This window comes from Pleurodeles waltl, chromosome 5, assembly GCF_031143425.1.
Source record: "Pleurodeles waltl isolate 20211129_DDA chromosome 5, aPleWal1.hap1.20221129, whole genome shotgun sequence".
Taxonomy (NCBI): Eukaryota; Metazoa; Chordata; class Amphibia; order Caudata; family Salamandridae; genus Pleurodeles; species Pleurodeles waltl.
In genome coordinates, this window is record NC_090444.1 from 1,738,141,268 (window position 1) to 1,738,163,558 (window position 22,291).

Sequence of the window (22,291 nt, forward strand, 5' to 3'; positions counted from 1 at the left end):
AAATACGTATCTAGTATATGGGAATGCTTCTACATATCTTGTGATATAATTGCTGTAAATCGTGCCATAACACACACAAGGAATATGAAAATAAAAATGCAAATAATAATAAAAGGGGTGCAGTGAACTCAATCGCCTGCTTCCTATTCAGGTCGTAGGATGCAAGTATGGTCATAGTATCTAGTTAAGGTAATTGAGTTTGTCTTCTATACTGTACTAAACCACAGTATCTCATCATTTATCCCATGGATATGGGTCCGTCACCTAAAGACCCACCTATGTTCTTTCTCAAGCATTTTCTTTGGTACCATATAGGAGTCCTTCACCGTTTCTAGGATCACCCTTATGAGATAATTAGAACAGTGCTGCTGTTTTACCAAGCAGACACAGAGCTTGGTGGTAGTGCAGTGACATCTGATTGTGCTGCGATACACATTGATGCATGTTTTAATCATTCTTGTGGTCATTCCTACATACAGGAGATTGCACAGACACTTGATCAAATATGCTCAATTTTTTGTATGGAGGTTTGTGTGATTACAGAGAATCCCGGTTTCTCCTAATTCCACTGATGTTGTGTTCAAAGATAAGGGGCATTTATTGAAATATCCACAAGGATAGTAGCCTCGCACCAAGGTAAATTCCAGCTAGCTACCCTTGTAGGGTTATTGTTGTATGTTGTGTTCCCTGGATGTGTGTGGATCAACAAGTCTATAATGTTCTTGGTTCTTTTGAAAGCAAATAAAGGCTAGTCTAATGTCTCACCTGTATTCATAAAATAGGCCACCTCTTGTTTATGATCTTCTTTACTAGGTTCAAGAGGGGTGTGTAAGTACTACACATGTTAACCTGGTTTGTTCAGGTTTAGGGAAGGTTATCAGCAATAGCACTCTCTAGGTATTCCTTGCTCTTTTTCTCACTGAATCAATCACATGTGGTGGAGAATGTCGGTGCCACAGCTTCAGACTCAAGTTGTCTGCATGGATGGTCAGTGGTCTCACTGCAATTGCATCAGAGCCTCAAAAACTGCCCTTCTGGTAGTTTAATCTGGAGGGCACGAGGATGGTGGCTATCAAACAGGTGTAAACTATTTCTGTCTGTAGTCTTCTGAAAGACAGATGAATAGAGAGTTCCTTCTCTAAGGTGATCCAGAGTTAAAAAAAAAAAAAACTTTCTGTTGGACACTGTGGCAGTAAAATGAAGATGTTGATCTAGACTATTAATCAAAGCAAGGAAGTCAGGTACTTTCTCTTTATTGCCTCTCCAGATTATTAATATTTCTTCAATGTATCTATGCCACAACTTGACGTTAGTGGCAAATGGACTACCAGGGTCTGGAATGTGGTGTTTCTCAAAGGCATATATATGTACAAACAGGACAAACTTGGGGCAAAAGTACTACCCATCGATGTCCCTCGTATTTGGTGGTATAATTGATTCTCAAATTCAAAGAAGTTCTTTTTGAGGGCTAGTGTCGCACAGACCACCACAAAATGTGTGGGGTATTATAATTCCATATATCTAGGAGAAGGATATCTTCCACCACAGACAGCGTATTATCCTAGAGTATACTGGTGTATAGAGCTTCAACTTCTAGACAAACCAATACATCAGTCAACCCTTGTGAATGAATCTGGTCTGAAAGGATTAACACATCCCCAGGGCTGAAATAAATTAATGAAGGGGTCCATTATGCACCCCTGGCACCGGTGAACACCACCTCCTTGGGCCTAAATGAAACACTGAAAGGGGTCATGGGCCCCCCTCATGGAACCATACATTGCCCTTGTGACCACCACCCCCCAAGGCCAGCTCCTGCTATGACCTGGGATGCCCACCCCTAGGACATAGGTGTTTGCTCTGACCTGACAGGAGCTTTGACAGCACCCGTGAAGTCAGAGAAAACACTCTGCTTCCAGGGGATGAGAGCTGTCAAAGTGCTTCTGCCCCCTGGAAGTGGAGGTTTCATCTCTTTCTCTGCCTGCAGAAATGTGAGTAGGGAAAGAGATGAAACCATTGCTCTTGCACACAGAGAGTTGCATGTTTACAAGCTCCCTGTGTGTAAATGCAATGCGGACACCCGCAGGAGGAGGGGAGCCAGCTGGCACCGCGGGGTCTTGAGGCACCACACTGTGGTCCCCATCGTGCACACTGGGTTCCCAAGGCACCTAAGTGACATGACGAGGCCGCAGGGGATGGTGCCCCCAGGCCCAAATCGGTTCCTCTATTCAGTGAAGGCTGGGCCCTGGGGATGGGGTTGCCAGGGCAGAGATCGGCCCGAGGAGGGGGGGAATAGGGCCCACTCCCCCATTGAGTTGTGGCCAGGCCCTGGGGGGTGGAGTCACCTGGGCTGTTCTGGCCCTGATGCTCATTTCACATAAATTAAACCTCACAAGGAAGCACTTACAAATATAAACATGGCAGGTGCCCAAGCTGAAGCTCCACATCTGTAACCGACAAATGACTCTAACTCCTGGGTGTGTTTTCTCAGCAATTCCATAAAGAAAAATGATCTGAAATCCTTTGTGGAGGTGAATGCATTGTTGATCTATTGAAGCGCAATCTGTAAGTGACTGTGACGAGTGGGTTCCTTCCTGTCCTCCCCTGGTGAGAGCAGAGTCCATGGTTTCCTCTTTAAATTGCTATGAGTATGCAAATGCAAATCTCCTGAAAGCCCGCCCACTTTGCCCCTCGCAGTCCATCTTAGGTGTTTGCATAGGTCTTCCTGCCTTCTAGTCGGATGATGGATGGCTTCGCAATGGACCCCTAGTGCGTTTACTGCCCACTGGTGTGGCGTGTTCTTGATGCCGAGGGATATGAGGATATCTCCAGTAAACAAAGAAGCACTTACATCATATAGATAAGAGGAAGGACCTTGGTTTGGTGGGGATTTATATCTATGTAGTCTCATTGGCCTCGCTATAGGAGCATTCATGTTATCACATATTTCTAGATAAAGACGCACCAGGAACAATCATATTGCTAAAACACTCACAATTCCTTGTGCTCCATTATGCAGTTCTAGTGTATATCATGTACTGGACATATACCCAAGGAGGCAGAAAGCACTCCACTTGGGTAGATATTGTATGCAAAACTATTGTCTCTTGTTGGATTGAAGGGAAGGTGAGGTTCCTTTGTGGCTGAGTCACTCAGTCAGGTACTGACACAACCACACAGACACTCACACACACACACACAAAGATACAGTCAGACATGCACCCCCTCACAGACCCACTTAGACACTCATGTACCCACTCACAGACACACTCAGACATTCATGCATCCACTCACAGACCCATTCAGGCTCACACAACCACTCACAGACCCACTCAGAGACTCATGCACTAACTCACAGACCCACTCAGAAACTCATGCACTCACTCACAGATGCACTCAGAAACTCATGTATCTACTAACAGACCTACTCAGATACTCAAACACCTACTCACAGACCCACTCAGGCACTTAGGCACCCACTCAAAGACCCACTCAGACCCTCATGCACATACTCACAGACCCACTCAGAGACCTATGCGTGCAGGGTTGGGTGGTTATAGGGGGTTGGCAACAGGCCATGCGCCCCAGTGGTTGGATTTACGAATAGCAATTTAAATTACGTTATATTAAAAAACATAGAAATTCACTGAAAAAAACAGAGGTTACAGGGACTTTATAGTTAGGATCGGAATTTACTTGCACAAAACCCTAGAAATTCAGCAGTTATAGTTATGATTAGCTGAAGTAACTATATATCATGCCCTAGGGTAACTATAACCCGTGCACTCGCCATGCACTGCTAATTACCCCACATATGACATCACTAATGACATCTTTGATAACATAATTGATAATGTCAATGTAGCCCTTGAATAAAATTATTGATGAGAAAACTGTTCATAGCAGAGGTGAGAGTCTTCACTGTTGCATGGAGAGTAGCATTTGTGTAGGGCGATATGCGTTATTAAATACCAAGCACTTAAATCTACAATTTCAAGTGGTAAGTCTGTGTATGTTATTTTAATATTATGCACATGTCCACTGTTCGTCCTCCAAATCATGCTTATTTACCATGGGAGAAACAGGCTGATTAGACAGTTATTTCCACGTAGACAATTGAAAGACAAAAAATGTATATCCAAGCTGAAAAAAATAAATATTTCTTTAATGCTTTTTCACGTTTTCTCTTGATACTATATAGATGGCAGATGCCAAAAAGCTTGTGGTTTTGGCTATGTGTGTGTCCATTTATTAAAATGTAGCACATAATTCAATATTATTCTGCATCAGGAGGGTTTGAATTAGCTGAAAATTAGTAATGAATTTTAAAGTATTCCAAACGGGGACTCCAAAATATGCCTTGCCTGTGCACCCAAAAGTTCTTAGAGTGTTACTTGAAAAAATAAATTCATCCTAATATATAATTATTTCTGAACATCTTGTTGTGAGTTTTAATTTTGCTATCTTACCAAACATAAATAGTCCAAGTGCATTTCATGTAAGCAGTATTTTAAATAAAACCATGGACCTAATTTACAAGAATCTGTCGCATCAGCTTCGATGCGTCAGATTTCTTGCACTGCCATGCGACCCCCAAACCATGTCATGGATACATTGTGTTTACAATACAGAGCTCCATGGTGCATGTTTTCACAGATGTGTTCCAATTTCTGACGCATCTGAAGTGCAAAACTGGTGCATTGCTGGACTAGCGTAAAAAACAAATGACTCCAGCAATGCAAGGAAGGTTCCCAGAGAGAAGAGCCCTGCATCAGTTTAAGGCCTGCTCTGAGCAGGCATTAAAATTCTGACGCAGTGAAGTCACAGAACAACGCAGTGAAATGTTCTAAATTTCACTGCATCAGTTCTGTGTGGCTTTTTTCAGAGGGAACGCCTACCTTTCATACATTATATCTGGCTCAGGTGTAATGTGACACAAGGCTTTACAAGCTGACGCTTTGGACCAAAGGCTTCAGTTTGTAAATGTGGAGCAGTGTGAAGCACTGGTGGCGCAAAGACCTTATAGATGAGACCCGATGTATTTGCTAAATTCATTTAAATCAAAGAAATCCTGTTTATCCCAATTCTAAATTAACTACATGTTTTATTTTGTTATCTGATGAAGAAGAATGTCTACAATGCAGCAACCGATCCTGGTTTTGTCTAAATATTTTTTATAGATTGAACATTCTCCTTCTGTTTTTTTTTCTTTCTGAAAGTTCACTTTCATACCTGCCCAGTGGATGTTTGAAACACGAGGGCCAAAAGAGCAGTCACCAGCGCCAGAAAGCCCATTCCTGAAAATGAATTGTACAATTTTGTTGGTTTACATTTAAATCAAATCAAAATTCATCCATGCAATATTGTTTACATCTGTGTTCCAAATTCATTTTCAATACAGACCTGGTTAAAAATATTACATTGAAAGTGGACATACAAAAATAAATATATTGTATTTGAAAATAGAGGCAAGAAGAATTAAATTCCTTCATCAATTGTTAACAATAATCGTAACTTAATTGACAAAGTTGCCGGGATACCAGTTGAGGTACATTTATTGGCTCCAGTAATTAATGAAGAGTGCTAGTCTATGAAGTCACTCACTTTCATTGAAATGAAGGCTGAACAGCCCTTGCCAGAGTTAGTTAATTAGTCAAAGAGGCACACATCTGCACCTCCCCCACTGCATCTTTGCAGGTGGAACAAACTGGTGGGAAAAGGGATCACGTTTCAGTGCAACAGACAGTAGCTGTGAAAAACCGGCTGTATTAGTTGAAGGGGGTAAGTGTTCTAATCAAATAAAAAAAAATCTATGCCAGGGTGAACCTTAAAGGCACTAAATTAAACTGGCTCAACCACATGGTATATATGGCGGAGATGAAGCAGTCTGAACTTACAGTCAATGTGTAAAAAGCCTACACCTTGTCAGGGTGAACCACAAAGAACTGCTAAATTAACCTTTGCCCAACTATGTGATAGCATGGCACAAAAGCAGTTAGGCCTATCTTTGATGCAATATGTAAAGTATATGCTGCTCAGAAACAGTTATAAAGTAAAAACACAGAACAAGAAAAATCCCCAAACTAATTTAAGAAAATATAGTAAATATTAATAAATAAAATTATACCAGAATGACAAACATCTATTCAGTAGAACCGGCAATATTCATTTTCAAAGCTCTGGTTATGCTAGACTAGGGGGAAAGCAACAAGATAAAGTAAGCCATGTGGAGCGTAAGCTGGATACAGGAGCAAAGTTAGTTCCACTGAAGTTGCCTTCTCAAGTTCTGTGTGAAGAGTTCCTTTCATGTTGGAGGGGGCCGTGAGGAGGAGATTGTCGGTGCGAGGAGCAGGTTGAGGGTCATGGATGGTCATTGCGGTAGTGCGGAGAGACAATCACTGCTGGAGCTTTTCGTAGTTTAATTGTCACAGACTGTTGCTATTGGTGAAAAGTGCAGGTCTCACATTGCCAATTGTCGCAGACTATCGGTGTCCGCACATAGAGCATGCCCCGCTAGAGTTTCACTGTGACAGTCTTTGCAGCCAGTTAGTTCATAGCACGAAGAGGTCACTTTGTGGCCGCTGGGAGCACAAACTTAAGAATTTTCCCCCTTGCTTGAGGATTCCACACTCATGCCAACCTATGGTCCAGGACCAGAGGGAAACTCTTTTGCATTAGGACTCACTACAGCAGAGTCCTGCAGCAGGGCTCAGGAAGGGTCAGTTAGGGCTGCCTCCATGTAGTTGCAGGGAGGTCTCTGGAAGTATGTTGTTTATCTCTACCTTATACAGAAGGTCAGCCAACAAACACTTGGGATCACTGTCTGGAGCCTGGGATCAAGGCAAGCAGATCCAATCTTCCTTTTTTAGACAGCAAGGAAGCCCTTTCAGCATCAGGCCAGTCTTTCATCGAAATCGTACACAGCTCCAGGAATGTTCTGATGAAATTTGATAGCAAAGGCTGCCTTCATGGGAACATGGAAAGTCTTGTCAGCTATTTCTAAGACCAACACGTACCCTTCTCAACTTTTGACACAGGCTTCCAGAGACTAGACATTAGTCCTTCCCTGGAACCCTGTGGATACACAGGGCTATTTCATATGCAGGTAACAACTTATCAATTTACCATTTTACCACAAACATACCATAGAACTATGCACCAGGTATTTATGGTTTTGGACCCTACTACCTCCATTAGACTCTGTGATATCATTGACACCATCGCTACTTTACTCTGTGAGCTGTTTGTCTTTCAAGTCCACCTCATTCTGACTGACTTCACGAGCCAGAAGAATTTTCTTTTCCTCTATGGCTAGTTTTTTCTCCTCTACAGCTGCTTTCTTTTCCTCTATAGCTAGTTTAATTCGGGAAGGCTGCAGCTTCACCTTTCTTTTAGGTCTCCTGTCTTCCAATTCCTGAGGGGACAGGTTATGGCAAGGCACACAGCTCTCTGCTCTAGCAGGGGATCTTGATCCTATGGCCAAATTATTCTCCACTTCCTTCTCCTGCTGCAGGTTTTGGGTCTGTGGCCAGGCTATGTCACTCTTCATCCTCATTCTCTATACCTTCTTCCTCATCATCAAGATCATCCCTCTCCTGCTCCTCTGCTGCATATTGTGCTTCTTAAAACACTCTGAGGACCTTTAATAAGTCCACCTTGGTGGCCCTCTTTCCCACGGTCAGCCCTCTCTCTTGCAGAACTTCTTCAACTCTGTCACCTTGAGGGCATCAATGCTGCTGAACTTCAACTCCATCTTTGTAAGCAAAAGTCACAGGTGCACAAATGTGAGGCAGGAGTTAAATTTGAAAAAAGAAAAAAATATGGCCAATAAAGGAGGATGTAAAAAGAAATAAATTCTGATGCCAGATTTTTATTAGAGATTTTTAGTTTGCCATGCTGTGAGTGTGGAAGATCCTAGACACTCCCTCAACCCTTTTGAAGGTAATTAAGTTCCTGGGCACAGCACAGATGGTTAGCCTGCCAGGTAAACAAGAAAACTCCTCACACCCAAAGCCTCTGTCTCAGCTTCGGGAGCACATTCACATATCGTCAGCTCCTGCGTGATAGTTTGACGCTTATGCAAATGGCCTTCTAGAGGCAGGTAACAGACAACTTTTTAACCTTATTAAAAATCTGACATTACCAATGTATTGGGTTTGTAATAAACTTTTTTCAAAAAGTAATATTTAATTATATAGCTATTCCCTAAGTGGGGATAGCAATATTACATTTAATATTGTAACATTTTGCGTTCTTATTACACAGCTCAAACTGCTACAGTGAAAATAGTATTTTGGGGTCTTTTCAGTGTTAGGATATGTATAACTTTAAACTTCTAAATTTTCTACTCTTAAAGACCATGCAGTCAGGCCTACTTAGCAGTGGCTTAATAATAATAAAGAGAAGGGTTTAGGTCTGTCAAAGAGGGTTATTTTGACAGGCTGAATTTGCAGTTGAAACATGCACCACGTGCTACATTTGGCAGGCCTTTAGTTATGTCTTTCCTGTCATTGTCTTGGCTTGCACGATCTGTGCTGGAGCCCATTGGTGACAAATCCATGCTCTGTGGCTTCCTGTGGATAGCCTTTGTCTAGATGAAAGGTCTGTGCAGATATGTTTTAGCCTACCAGGTGGGTCAGGATCCCCAATCAGCTGCAACCAGCAGCAGCGCCCTGGAGCAGGAGGATGGAGTGGATGAGCACCAAGACCAATAATAGACAGATCATTTACCTTCTTGGGTCTATCCCCTATGGCCTGTGTTAAGAAAGTGAGCTGTACCTGTGCTTAAAAGCAATGTGACAGAGTTAATGATGTTGCCTGAAAACTTCCTGAAATGGAATTTCAGGATTCCTCTTGAAAGGAAGCATAAGTTGCTCACAGATCATGTTGTTTTAGTATAGTTGTTTGAGATGAAAAATGATCACAAATTAAGAATGTTTTCTTGGTAATTAAACATTTTCTAATCGCCCTGCAAGAAGTTCTGTAGCTTTGTAATTGACAAATGTCTTGTGTGGCATCATTTTTATTCACATCTATGTGCATGCTACAAATCATGAGACAATACTTGGAATGTTATAACAAAATGCGATGTACTGTAACTAAAAAAATAGGACTGACTAAAGTTGGACCGCTCATCAGCTAACCAGAAGGTTAAACGCCCACATAAGGAGATTTATGGGAAAGATATTTTGAGAAATCTTTGAACACTCGTGATCCTCAGTAGAAGCCTAAATGTTATTTTGTGCTAGTCACGTGCATGTTCTAAATGTGCTGATTTTTGTTTCTGAATGCATTGTTATTGAATGAGGCTTGGCAGAATGTTTGGTGACCAGCTTGTGGTGTGGGCATGTGTTCAGGGATGATCAAGTGTTTCAGCATCGGCCTGTACATGGATCTGTGAATTTCTTTGCTATACTTCTGAGAATATGCATGTGTTTACCTGTTTCTTACCTATGTATGTGTGCAGGCATGCATGGTCCTTCTTAGGCTATGTGTGTGTCTCTTTGTGCAGTAATGCCCCTTGGAATAATGGAGCATTATAGAAAAACATTGATATATATTGGCTGCATTCTGGCACATGACAGCAGCATCTTGAAATGTAATGACAGCCCTGGTCGCATAATGGAATCAATTATTAGATTGCCCTTGTCAGCTACACTTGGGCTAATTCAATCCTGAAGGATATAACATTTGTAGCCTCCATACCTATGTTGCCAAATAACAGAATTTATAGTTTTCCATATACACACTGCCAGGTTTATGCAAAATGGATGTCGACGATAAGTTGCTTTTTTTTTTTGCTACTTGAACTCCGGCCAGCACTTCATTCGTTTGGTGCATTCCAGAGCAGTTATGCCAACAGATCACTCAAACATCTCGGGCACAATGCTTATTTGTTACTTGGGATCCGGCATCTGCTGTGTTGCAAAGTTTAAGTGATGAGGCATCTTCTAAAGCATCATCTCCGGGATAGTTAGACATGATACACATGCAGGAAATTACACATATTTTCCCACTACCCCTCTTCCATCGTAAAACCCTTATCCTCGGCCTGGTCTGGTGTGGGGACCTGCTACTCAAGTGGTGCAAGTCCGCCACCCACATCGCCGGACACACGCTTGACCCCATCTTCTCCGCCAGCAAACACGTCTTCTTCAGCCACGCCTCCGCACTACACTGGACCGACCACAGTTGCGTCCACTTCACATTCCGACGCGAGACCCGCCACCTCCGCACCCAACCCATCCCTCGTCGACAGTGGAACAAGATCCCCGAAGAGCAACTCTTCTCCGCACTCGCCGCCAACCAACCCACCCTCACCACCGACCCCAACGACGCAGCCCTCAACCTCACAAACTGGATCTCCAACTGCGCAGACATCCTTGCTCCCCTCAAACGCACGCATCCACAGACCAACACCAAAAAACCTCTCTGGTTCTCTGACACCCTCAAAGAATCAAAGAAAACTTGTTGCGCCCTTGAGAAAGCCTGGCGCAAGGACCGCACCGCTGACAACATGACCGCCCTCAATAACGCTACCCGCGAACACCACCACCTGATCCGCGCTGCCAAAAGGAACTTTTTCACCGACAGACTGGACAAAAACAGACACAACAGCAGAGAACTCTTCAGCATCGTCAAGGAGTTCTCCAACCCCAGCGCCAACGCCAACGCCGTCACGCCCTCACAGGATCTGTGCGAATCCCTCGCCACTTTCTTCCATCGCAAGATTAGCGACCTCCACGACAGCTTCGGACACCAGACCCAACCATACCCCACCGAACCGGCATCCATGGCCATCACCCTCAACAACTGGTCCCACATCAACACGGAAGAAACCAAATCCATCATGAACTCTATCCACTCCGGCGCCCCTTCGGACCCCTGCCCGCACTTCATCTTTAACAAAGCCGACGACATCATCACCCCGCACCTCCAGACCGTCATCAACTCTTCTTTTTCTTCTGCTACCTTCCCCGAATGCTGGAAACACGCCGAAGTCAACGCCCTACTAAAGAAACCTACGGCTGACCCGAGCGACCTAAAAAACTTCCGCCCCATCTCTCTTCTGCCTTTCCCAGCCAAAGTAATAGAGAAGACCGTCAACAAACAGCTGACCACCTTCCTGGAAGACAACAACCTGCTCGACCCCTCACAAACCGGATTCCGAACCAACCACAGCACTGAAACCGCCCTCATCTCAGTCACTGACGACATCAGAACCCTGATGGACAACGGTGAAACAGTCGCCCTCATTCTGCTCGACCTCTCGGCTGCCTTTGACACCGTCTGTCACCGCACCCTAATCACCCGCCTCCGCTCCACCGGGATCCAAGGCAGGCCCTGGACTGGATCGCCTCCTTCCTCTCAAACCGTTCCCAAAGAGTTTACCTCCCTCCGTTTCGCTCAGAACCCACCGAGATCATCTGCGGCGTACCCCAAGGCTCATCACTCAGCCCGACACTCTTCAATGTCTACATGAGCCCCCTCGCCAACATCGTACGCAAGCACGACATCATCATCACCTCCTACGCCGACGACACCCAACTTATACTCTCCCTCACCAAGGACCCCGCCAGCGCCAAGACCAACCTACAAGAGGGTATGAAGGACGTCGCAGATTGGATGAGGCTCAGCCGCCTAAAGCTGAACTCGGAAAAAACGGAAGTCCTCATCCTCGGCAACACCCCGTCCGCCTGGGACGACTCCTGGTGGCCCACGGCCCTCGGCACCGCACTGACCCCCACAGACCACGCCCGCAACCTCGGCTTCATCTTGGACCCTGTTCTCACCATGACCAAGCAAGTCAACGCCGTGTCCTCCGCCTGCTTCCTCACCCTCCGCATGCTCCGCAAGATCTTCCGCTGGATCCCCGCCGACACCAGAAAAACCGTGACCCACGCCCTCGTCACGAGCCACCTGGACTACGGCAACACCCTCTACGCCGGGACCACAGCCAAACTCCAAAATCGCCTGCAACGCATTCAAAACGCCTCGGCCCGCCTCATCCTCGACATACCCCGCAGCAGCCACATCTCCGCACACCTGAGACACCTGCATTGGCTCCCTGTCAGCAAAAGGATCACCTTCCGACTTCTCACCCACGCACACAAAGCCCTCTACGACAAGGGACCGGAATACCTCAACAGACGCCTCAGCTTCTACGTCCCCACCCGCCTCCTCCGCTCCTCTGGCCTCGCTGCTGTCCCTCGCATCCGCCGCTCCACGGCGGGTGGGAGATCTTTCTCCTTCCTGGCGGCCAAGACCTGGAACTCCCTCCCCACCAGCCTCAGGACCACCCAGGACCACTCCGCTTTCCGGAGACTCCTAAAGACCTGGCTGTTCGAACAGCGATAACCCCCCCCTTTTTCCCCTAGCGCCTTGAGACCCGCACGGGTGAGTAGCGTGCTTTATAAATGTTAATGATTTGATTTGATTTGATTTGCAAGTGGCTTTTTTAACACGTGTAGAAAAAGAATTTGTAATCCCAAAATGCGAATTTACACTCACAAACCGAATTAGGCACAAATAAAAATTACAACACTACAGTGTAATTTGGTGTGTGAGGAAATCTCCTGGCAACTTAAGGGACTGTTAGACTTAAGCAATATAACAGCTGCAAGATTTTCCAACAAGGGTCTGCACCTGGAGCTTGATAGCAGTTTAATAGGTCTCCTCATTCAACTGAGACACCTTTTAGCTCCCACACACCATGACACCAGCATTCCACAAAAGAAGCATCCTGACCCTTATCGGGTACAGAACACTTTCAGGCTCAGCACATTTTCCCGCCTCACGACACAGGCATAAGCAGCACAAATATACATGATATATCGCAAAAATACAACATGTGTAAAGCACCAATACAATCGACAGGAAAAGGAACATGTACCACACAACTAAATACTCATATGACAACGCAATGGTTAAAATCAACACAAACGAAAATAGAACAAGGGTACTCTATAGGGAACTGTTCACACATCATGGACACACATTGCCTCCAACCTTCATAGCACGGTTAATCGGGATAACTGTTGTGTTACTTTGTCTAGTGGTTGTGTTATTGAGTGTTCTGAAAATTTCTGAGGTGCCTGGAAAGTCTCGAGAGAGAGGAATGAATGCACGTTTTGAATGTGTAGCTTTGTTGCTATTGCAAGGAATACTCTGGGTGCATAGCGTGATTTAGTACAATGTTTGTTCACTGTTGTTTGTGCTGGTGTGCGGTGTGATGTGATAATATTTTTATGCCTGGAGGTGTAAGCGTGTGTTATTGTGATGATTAGGAGAACTGGTCTCACAATGGCACTCTGATTCTGGGTAAACAACATTGCCCGGGCAGTGTGCCATTTAATAAGATCTTTGTAAGTGCACAGTAGTGTGTAGTTGAGGTGCACTACCACGGTGTTCTCAATATTTTTCTTTGTGTAATGACTAGTATATTATGTATTTGAGAGTTGAAAGATGTCCCGTTGTGTATGTGGTTTGCGAGTTATTGCTTAGATAAAATGGAAATCTGGAATTAGCATCAAGCTCAGAAACAGTACCCTAGTCTAATCCAACTTTCAGAGCTTCAAGGGAAAGACCAAGAAAAAGTTCTGAATGGCACTTCCACGGCGTCTGAATGCATTTCAGGTTTGTCCCGCCTGGAGATTTTCTTCTCAGAAAATCAGCGAAGTCCCTATTCAGATTGGGACTTAGAAACCTTTTTTAAAACTTCCCAAATTCCAATCCCTTGGCCACTCTGCTTGGTGTACCAAACCCGTGGTACCTATAGGTTAGTGACACATCAAGTGTAGGTCACGATCTACTGATGCCATTGACTCTCGATGGAGCTTTGTACTTTTTGGCACTATTATATCTGAACTCTAAAAAATCATATCTGTGGTTCCCCATTTTGCATTTTTGATGTTTTGGTATAATTTTGTTAATTAAGGACTAATCTAGTTGTACAAATTGGAGTGGATTTTTATTGTGTTGCCATAGCTACCAGTAGTTGCACTTAAAGATTAAATAATTGAAATCTTTGGCATGCCCTGGCAAGGTAGTGACTGTATTGCTGGTATATAATTAAAAAAAAATCACAGAATAATACAAAGGCTAAAGTGAATTTATGGTTAGCTTTGGTTATAATACATTAGCATGTTTTTAATTAAACCCTAAAAATGTACTGATTACACCACAGTCGGCCGTGGTTAATTTAAACACTGAAATTCCAAAGTTATTGTTATGACTGCAATACATAAGCTTTGAATCTGGTTACCTGTCTGTTGTACATATATGATAATTTTTCATAACCAAAGCTAACTATAACTTCATTTTAACTTTGTTTTTTAAGACTGCATACACACAATTGTAGTTACACTTTTGCTGAAATTAAATTAACGAAGTAATTTTAATATCACTTTAACATTTAACATAATACCAAACTCCAGAATATTTTCCACAGCTTGCTTACTATGAAGCTGTAACAAGTAAATATTGATTTGTAATTGTATTTAAATATGTTGTTTCTGTATGTGGCAAAGACATATCTATAAAAGACCATATATTTATTATTATCATCTTCTTTTAAACAGTTTACTGTTCTTGAGCGTATCCCACAATTTACCACAATATGTCTGATGCTGACTCACCACTTAATACATTTGTTATGTTATCTATGTTTTTATGGAATGCTAATCATCAATGAGAATATCCAGATGCTCTGTAGCAGATGTGTGAGGCCAGATCTAGGGGCATGATCGAAAAGCTAGAAAATTTGCTTGTTCATGGCTTTCTCCAGGACTTTGGCTGGGTCAGGTAGGAGGGATATCCATTGGTAATTTGCCAGATTGGTCAGGTCAATCAAGGCCTTCTTTGGAAGGGGGGTGATGGTTGTATGTTTATATGGTTCTGGGAAGGTGGCTGTACTGACAGAGATGTTGAGAACAGGAATGATTGCCTTCCTGATAGGGACTGCTCCTTCAGAGTGAGTGGTCTTTATGATTGTTGTGGCTTTCTCCATGATAATGATGTCCTATGTGGTGAATGTGTTGTCTTTCTTCGTCAGTGGGCAATTTCTGGAGTTGGACAACTAGTTTGGGGGGGTGCTGTATATGGTTGTAACTTTGCTGCAAAATAAGTTTTATAGGTCTTTGCACAGATCTTGTGGCGGTTGATGTTTCCAATGACAGCTGTTGGTGTGATGAAGTCTTTGACGATTTCAAAGATCTCTTTGCTGATGTTGGGGCTTGTTAGACTTTTCATCCTTGGCGTGGTCTCCCTTGCCTTTTTGCCTCTGTTCCCCAGGTTGTTGATGTGTGCTGGACTCTGATTTTACTGTTTTTGTTACTCTGGGCACTTTACCACTGCTAACCAGTGCTAAAGTGCAAGTGCTCCTGTTTAAAATGTGAAGCGCTATTTTTGAGTTTAATCTCTAAAAATTCATAACTTGACTTGTGTATGTTGGATTTTTGTCGTTTTGTTTTTGTTTTGTTTAGATAAATATTCCCTATTTTTCTAAACCGGTGTTGTGTCATTTTGTAGTGTTTTCATTGAGTTACTGTGTGTGTTGGTAAAAATACTTTACACCTAGCGCTCTGAAGTTAAGCCTACTGCTCTGCCAAGCTACCAAGGGCGTAAGCAGGGGTTAGCTGAGGGTGATTCCCTTTTACCCTGACTAGAGTGAGGGTCTTTGCTTGAACAGGGGGTAACCTGACTGTCAACCAAAGACCCCATTTCTAACAGGGCTGACGTTTGTTCGTGTGATTAGGGCCATCTCTTGGTTTCTCGGATGAGCTAGTGGTATTTCCTCTGGGCAGCGTTCTAGATGTCTTTTTCAAATTCCCTTTTTCTGGATTTCCATTTCCATCCCAGTTGCTTGCACTTTTCGAGGTCTTCTGTGCACCAGCTGGTTGTGTTCTAGTTTTTCCTGTGTGGCTTTATTTCATGAGGGCTAATTGGTGATCAATAAAGTTGAAGTTCTCAATGTTGTGTGCCAAGATGCCTTTGGATTGTGGTTTGTTTTTGTGTAGGGAGGTTGCCTAGTCTATTTCTGTTAGGTTGCTCCAGTGTTGGAATGCTAGACTCACTGTGGGGGCTCTTCTGGGTTTTTGGGTGTTAGTTATAAAACTGACTATAGCATGATCTGTCCAGGTAATAGGTCTTCGGCGGTTGATCTTAATGTAGTTGAAAAATGTGAATATGGGGTCTAGGATGTGTCTGGCAAGAAGATTGGGCTTCTTGACGTGTTGGGTTAGTCCTACGTTCCTGAGGTTGTCAATGAGTGTAGCTGAGTTGGAATAGCTCTGGAATTCAAAATAAAAATTGCGGTCTCGTAATAGGATGAAGCTCTGGCATTGATGACTGGGGTAAAGCGATGAAGTCTGTGATGTTACTTGCAAAGTTAGCTCGAGGGCGTGGGTGTAGTAGACTAGGGTCCCACCCAGGATGGAATTTGCTTTGATTTGATGTTTGAAATTGAGGTGCTCAATGTAGTTTGTTCTATCTTCATCAGAGGCAGTGCAGATGAAGGTGACTTTTAGACAATGGCAATTTCTCCTCTTGAGCTACCTTGGTGGTCCTGCCTGGACATATTGTATTCAGCAGGGCTGGTGGTGACAGTGTGTGGCATTGAACCTGTGGTCAGCCATGTTTCCATGAGGAAGAAGAAGTCTGGGGTGGTGCCTTAGAGGAGGCCCCAGATCCATGGTGTGCTCGCTCTATGAGAGATCATGCCTAACATTGGTGAGTGGGGGTGTTGATGTGTTTGTTGGTAAGTGTTTAGTGTGTGTGTAAGTGAGGGTAGTGGGTATGTTCATGGTTGGTGTTGCTTGTTCAGTGGTGCAGGTGAAACTGAAGAGGGAAAAGGTGAAAACTTCATCTGTGTTGTGTTGTGTGGTGCTCTAGCAGAGGACAGTAGGTCATCTGGGGTTCAAGGCGCAAAGGAAATCAGTGGCATAGTAGTGAGATTGGGGACCAGGGTATCAGCTTCTTGTGGCAGTACAGGCACAGATGTGTGCCTTTGGCCCACTTTTGGCATGCCAGTTGCACACCTACCATTAAGCAGGTCCTAGGAGGTGAGCAAGTGGCAGGTCAGAGGGGGAGCCCTATGGCAATGAAGGAGAGAGGGGTGAAGGAGCAGGTAAGGACTGTGTGGAAGAAGTGGGGTGTTTAGCGGGTGGTAAAGGGGTGCAGAGAGGCTGGAGAGATGGCAAAGGTTAGAAAAGGAGCATGAGAAATGGCACAATGAGGCAAAAGGAGCAAGGGAAATGGCACAAAAAGGTCAGAAAGTGAGAAAAGAATGAGAGTAACAGCACAGAAAAGTCACAGGAATGGCTCAAAGAGGCAAAGAGAGCGAGTGAAATGGCACAGAAAAGTCAGAGAGTGAGAATAAGTGAGAGAAATAGCACTGAGACAAAAAAACTGAGAGAAACGGAACAGAAAAGTCGCCGAAATGGAATCAAGAAGCCAAAGAGAAACAGCACAGAAGCGGCACAGACATGCTACAATGAGGCAAAATGAGTGAAAGAAATTGCACAGAAAAATCAGAGGGAGAAAAGAGTGAGAAAAATGACACAGCGGGGCAAAAGGATTGAGAGAAAAGCACTGAAAAGTCAGAGTGAGAAAAGAGAGGGAAGTGGCACAGAGGCAAAAAGAGCAAGAGAAACGGCACTGAAAAGTTGTAGTAAGAGTGAGAGAAAAAAGCAGAAAGAGAAACGGCACAGCCAATGAGTATGAAGTCTCAAAGAGTGAGTGCAAAATGCCAAAATGTCAACGTAAGATTGAGAGGAAAGGCAGAAAAAGTACGAGAAGTGCTCAAAAGTCACAGAGAGAGAGAGCAAGAGAGAGAGAGAGAGAGAGAGAAAGAGGCCTGGAGAGCGGTGCTTAATTTGTAAATAATAACATGCCGGTGCCAAAGCCCTCCTCTTAAACATGTGGCTGCTGCAATTAAATGTGCGAGCACCAAATACTGAGACAGCATAATCCTGAAGCCATCTCGGGCCTCTTCAATACATTTACAATCCACTGCCCCTTCAGCTCACTCTAGCAGCTTTCTACTTTCTCCCTTTGTGACACTTTTTCGTTTTTCCCTTCCTCCGTCTTTCCCATGTGAGTCTTTTGCTCGCAGCAAATGCTTGAGGCAGAAGAATAAGCTGCGGCCCTCAAAAATAAGTGCCGGTGCTCAGCACCGGAAACAACACGCACAAATTAAGCACTGCTGGAGAGTGTTTCGAGAGGCTTGAGTCGGGTCGCAAGAGCCTTCACCAGTACTGACGGCACATAAGTTCAAGTGGGAGAGTGGGTGGGGAAGCTAGGCCTTTGGACCTGCTTGATTTTACCCTCCAAGACAGTAAGTTTAACCATTTCTCAAAACGTCTCCAGGCAAAATTATTTACAAAAAGTGTTTTACAGAAAACTTCTGCAAACGATTTCTGGGGGACAATCTCAATAATTAAAATACTTTTGAAGAGATCTTTTCCCACGAAATACACTCTTTCTTTTTAAAACTAAAGGACAGATTTTCAAATGTTTCAACATTTTGAGAAGGTACACGAAGCCTGAAAAGGGAAATGTTTGCAAATCCCCACCAACTACCACGAAAGCTGTATAGCATGTCCTAATTGTAACCTTGCAGAACAAGTGAGTGTAAATAATGATTATCATTTTTCCTTCCTCCTTAATGGTGTCAGAATCCGCTCAAAATAGGTGGACTTTCTTTGTAATCATTAAAAACTCTTAGGAAACTTACCCTTCTGTTGAGCTCCCCTTTTATTGTTAAGGGCCCTTTCCTGGGACATGATGAAACTCACCCTTCATAAAGAGATGCAGACAAATGGGAGCCGGTCTGTGTGGACCCAACAGTAGAAGCTGCAGGAAGTATGAAGTGAACAACTGCATTTCATATTCTTTTAATGCGTTTGGGTATTTAGCTAATGGCTTACTGGGCACTTAACTCTTGGACGACCCGCTCAGAACAAAGCATTAAAACAGAATGTGCAAAAATGTTGCAGGACTGATTATTTCGCATTGTTTTTGTTGACATAATGGACAGATGCCAGCAACAAGTTTGCGTTCATCTTTCAAGTAGTTAGGTTATGTAGCACGGTGTCTACATATTTCTATGTTTTCTCCATGGCTGAAAGGTTCTGGATGAGGGGGCCTGCTGTATTCTTTAGCAAAGTCCATTTCTAGTTGCTCACTAACTAGCACTGTGCAATGTGGTGGGGCACAAGTGCAAATGGATCATAGATGAAAATGTGTCATAGCCAGAGGTGCAGGAACAGCTTTCAGAATAGGGGTGCTGGTCATCGACATGACCTGATGTAACGTTCCTTCAATGCACTTTCCATACTGCTGTGATATATATTGAGGTACAGGTATTTGTTTTATAAAGCCCGTGCATGTCTGTATTTAACTCAGTGGTGGCCAGTCATTTTAACAGAGATGGGGGCACGCACACAGGACACACACACACACACACACACACCCATACATTCACACACACATCCATTCACAAAATGTATTCCCAAATATTCATACATACACGCAAACACCAACCATTAAAAAAAAACATAACACTTTAGTGCTACTGCTCTGCCTCGAAGGTCCCAGGAGGGTTGGGACTGCTGGCTTGAAAAATGTGAGGCAGCAGTCCCTACAACATCACAAAGTGGGATGAGGTCGGTGAGAGTTGCTGACCCTACCCCAGTTTGTAACCAGGTGTTACTGATTGACACTTGGCCGTGGTCCTTTCAGGGTTTAAAACTGAAGCGGCCAGGCTCGAGGCAATCAGTGACACTCCCCCTCGTCACAAGGAGAGGTTCTCTAGGAGCATTGCCAGGCTGAAGAGGTCATGCCCAGAGGAGCTGTGACATCTTCAGCCCAGCAAAGTTCAGCTCAGTCAGGCAAGAACCTGGGCATATAGCTCATGTCTAGCTTCTGTTTGCCGGACCTGAACAAGAAGGGGCGTTGCACCTCTGCCCGTTAGGATAGGCCGTGGCTGATTTAACTATGTGTTACAAATTCTGTGGATTAAAGTGGCACGTTTCTGTCATGTGTACCCAATTAAGGATATCACTAGATGAAATTACAAAACACTCTGTACACAGAGTCATGCAACATACTGTTATAAGAAATAGCAGCACTGCATGGTGTTTCCTGTCATGAGACAATCTGCATTTCAATGCACTGTAAATGCTTCAACATTAATAAAGGACTCTTTAGTCCTATTTATTTATCTGGACTCCATCAAAGATATATGGGGGTGCTACAGCATACCCTGCTACTTCCACTGCCATCAGTCAGAGCTCCCACCATTATTAATGCTTTTGATTAATCTCAAACTGCTTAATGGAGGCAGTAAACAATTAGGCAGCAACAGTAAGAGGGGTGTGTGGAGTGGAAAACCTCCCCTTATAATTTAATTGTTGGGTCTTGGCCTGGTAGTGACAGACGGATTGGCCCTCTGCAGCAACAGAGGCATTGATGCGCTGTTGCTACAGACTGGGTAGAGGTGTGTGAGCCCACATACTAACAGGGAGACCTGAGCCAGAAGCAAACCTGGGGTCTGAGTTGGCTCTAAAAGCTTGTGAATGAGCCAAGTCTTGAAAATACTTGGCAAACAAACCATGCAACAAACATCATGTAAACATATGAGAAATTCACTCCCAATTAAAAAGGGTTTTACAATGCTGCATCAGATTATATCATTGCATTGAGAGGTGTTTATAAAAAGTGATAGTTTAAAAACATCAGTTTAGAAACATTCATTACCCTTCCTCCTGCCTGGACAACACTGCCCGTAGTAAAACTCAGAGGCAAGTCAGATGTCCTACTCAACATATATGTGAACTAGGGCTTAGTGTATAAAGGGTTTTAGCATTTCCAAACCCTCTAATTCAGTGAAATGATTCACTAACCTTAAATTTTTTTTTAAATTAACTAAACTCACTTAACAATTTGGAAAAGATTCAGGAAACCATTGGCAATCACTATTTGGATGGGCATGTAAAGGGCGTCAATTCCAAATACTGATTCCTTATGATATAAAACGTTAGACTTTTCATCCTTGGCGTGGTCTCCCTTAACTTTTTGCCTCTGTTCCCCAGGGTGTTGATGTGTGCTGGACTCTGATTTTGCTGTTTTTGTCACTCTGGGCACTTTACCACTGCTAACCAGTGCTAAAGTGCAAGTGCTCCTTTACAAAATGTGTATGCGATTGGTTTAGCTGTGATTGGCATATTTGATTTACTAGTAAGTCCCTAGTAAAGTGCATTAGAGGTGCCAGGGCCTGTAAATCAAATGCTACTAGTGGGCCTTCAGCACTGGTTGTGCCACCCTCATAAGTAGCTCTGTAATCATGTCTCAGACCTGCCACTGCAGTGTCTGTGTGTGCAGTTTTAACTATAAATTCGACTTGGCAAGTGTACCCACTTGCCAGGCCTAAACCTTCACTTTTCTTACATGTAAGACACCCCTAAGGTAGGCCCTAGGTAGCCCCAAGGGCAGGGTGCAGTGTATGGTTAGGGTAGGACATATAGGTGGTTTGCCCACTGTACCATACTGGGGAGTGCAAAGCCACAGACTCTCAAGTCTCTACAGTGGGTGGATTGCCCACTGCTGCATCCTGGGGAGTGCAAAGCCACAGTCTCTCAAGTCTCTACAGTGGGTGGCTTGCCCACTGTTCCATCCTGGGGAGTGCAAAGCCACAGTCTCTCAAGTCTCTACAGTGGATGGATTGCCCACTGTTCCATCCTGGGGAGTGCAAAGCAACAGTCTCTCAAGTCTCTACAGTGGGTGGATTGCCCACTGTTCCATCCTGGGGAGTGCAAAGCCACAGTCTCTCAAGTGGATGCATGTCTCCACTGGTTCTGGAGGGGGACTGGTGCCCAGAGTGCTTCATCCTGTGCAGGACAGACGGAGTGGATGCATGTCTCCACTGGTTCTGGAGGGGGACTGGTGCCAAGAGTGCTTCATCCTGTGCAGGACAGAGGTAGTGGATGCATGTCTCCACTGGTTCTGGAGGGGGACTGGCGCCCAGAGTGCTTCATCCTGTGCAGGACAGACGGAGTAGATGCATGTCTCCACTCATTCTGGAGGGGGACTGGTGCCCAGAGTGCTTCATCCTGTGCAGGACAGATGGAGTGGATGCATGTCTCCACTGGTGCTGGAGGGGGACTGGTGCCCAGAGTGCATCACTCACCCTGTGACGGTCCCAGTTGCGTCACTGCCCCTGCCGCTCATGGGCTAGCGGTGCTTGAGTTGGCGGTCCTTGCCCTGTTCAGCGGTGCTTGAGTTGGCGGTTCTT

The 22,291-nt window shown here is 44.3% G+C and overlaps 1 protein-coding gene across 3 annotated transcripts in view; it reads right to left on the reverse strand.

Moving 5' to 3' along the window:
* The window catches only part of LOC138296728 (cysteine-rich venom protein-like), a 225,900-nt gene extending 207,000 nt beyond the window's left edge, over window positions 1–18,900 (reverse strand). For 2 of the 3 annotated variants that reach the window (XM_069236131.1, XM_069236133.1), the window contains exons 1-2: window positions 18,795–18,900; window positions 5,233–5,297 (exon numbers count right to left, since the gene is read on the reverse strand). In XM_069236131.1, the coding sequence (XP_069092232.1) occupies window positions 5,233–5,297; window positions 18,795–18,882 (153 nt within the window). In that variant the 5' untranslated portion in view covers window positions 18,883–18,900. Of the gene's footprint in view, window positions 1–5,232; window positions 5,298–18,733 lie in introns of all 3 variants that reach the window. The other variant, XM_069236132.1, reaches the window with a different exon arrangement.
* Between the last annotated feature and the right edge of the window lie 3,391 nt (window positions 18,901–22,291).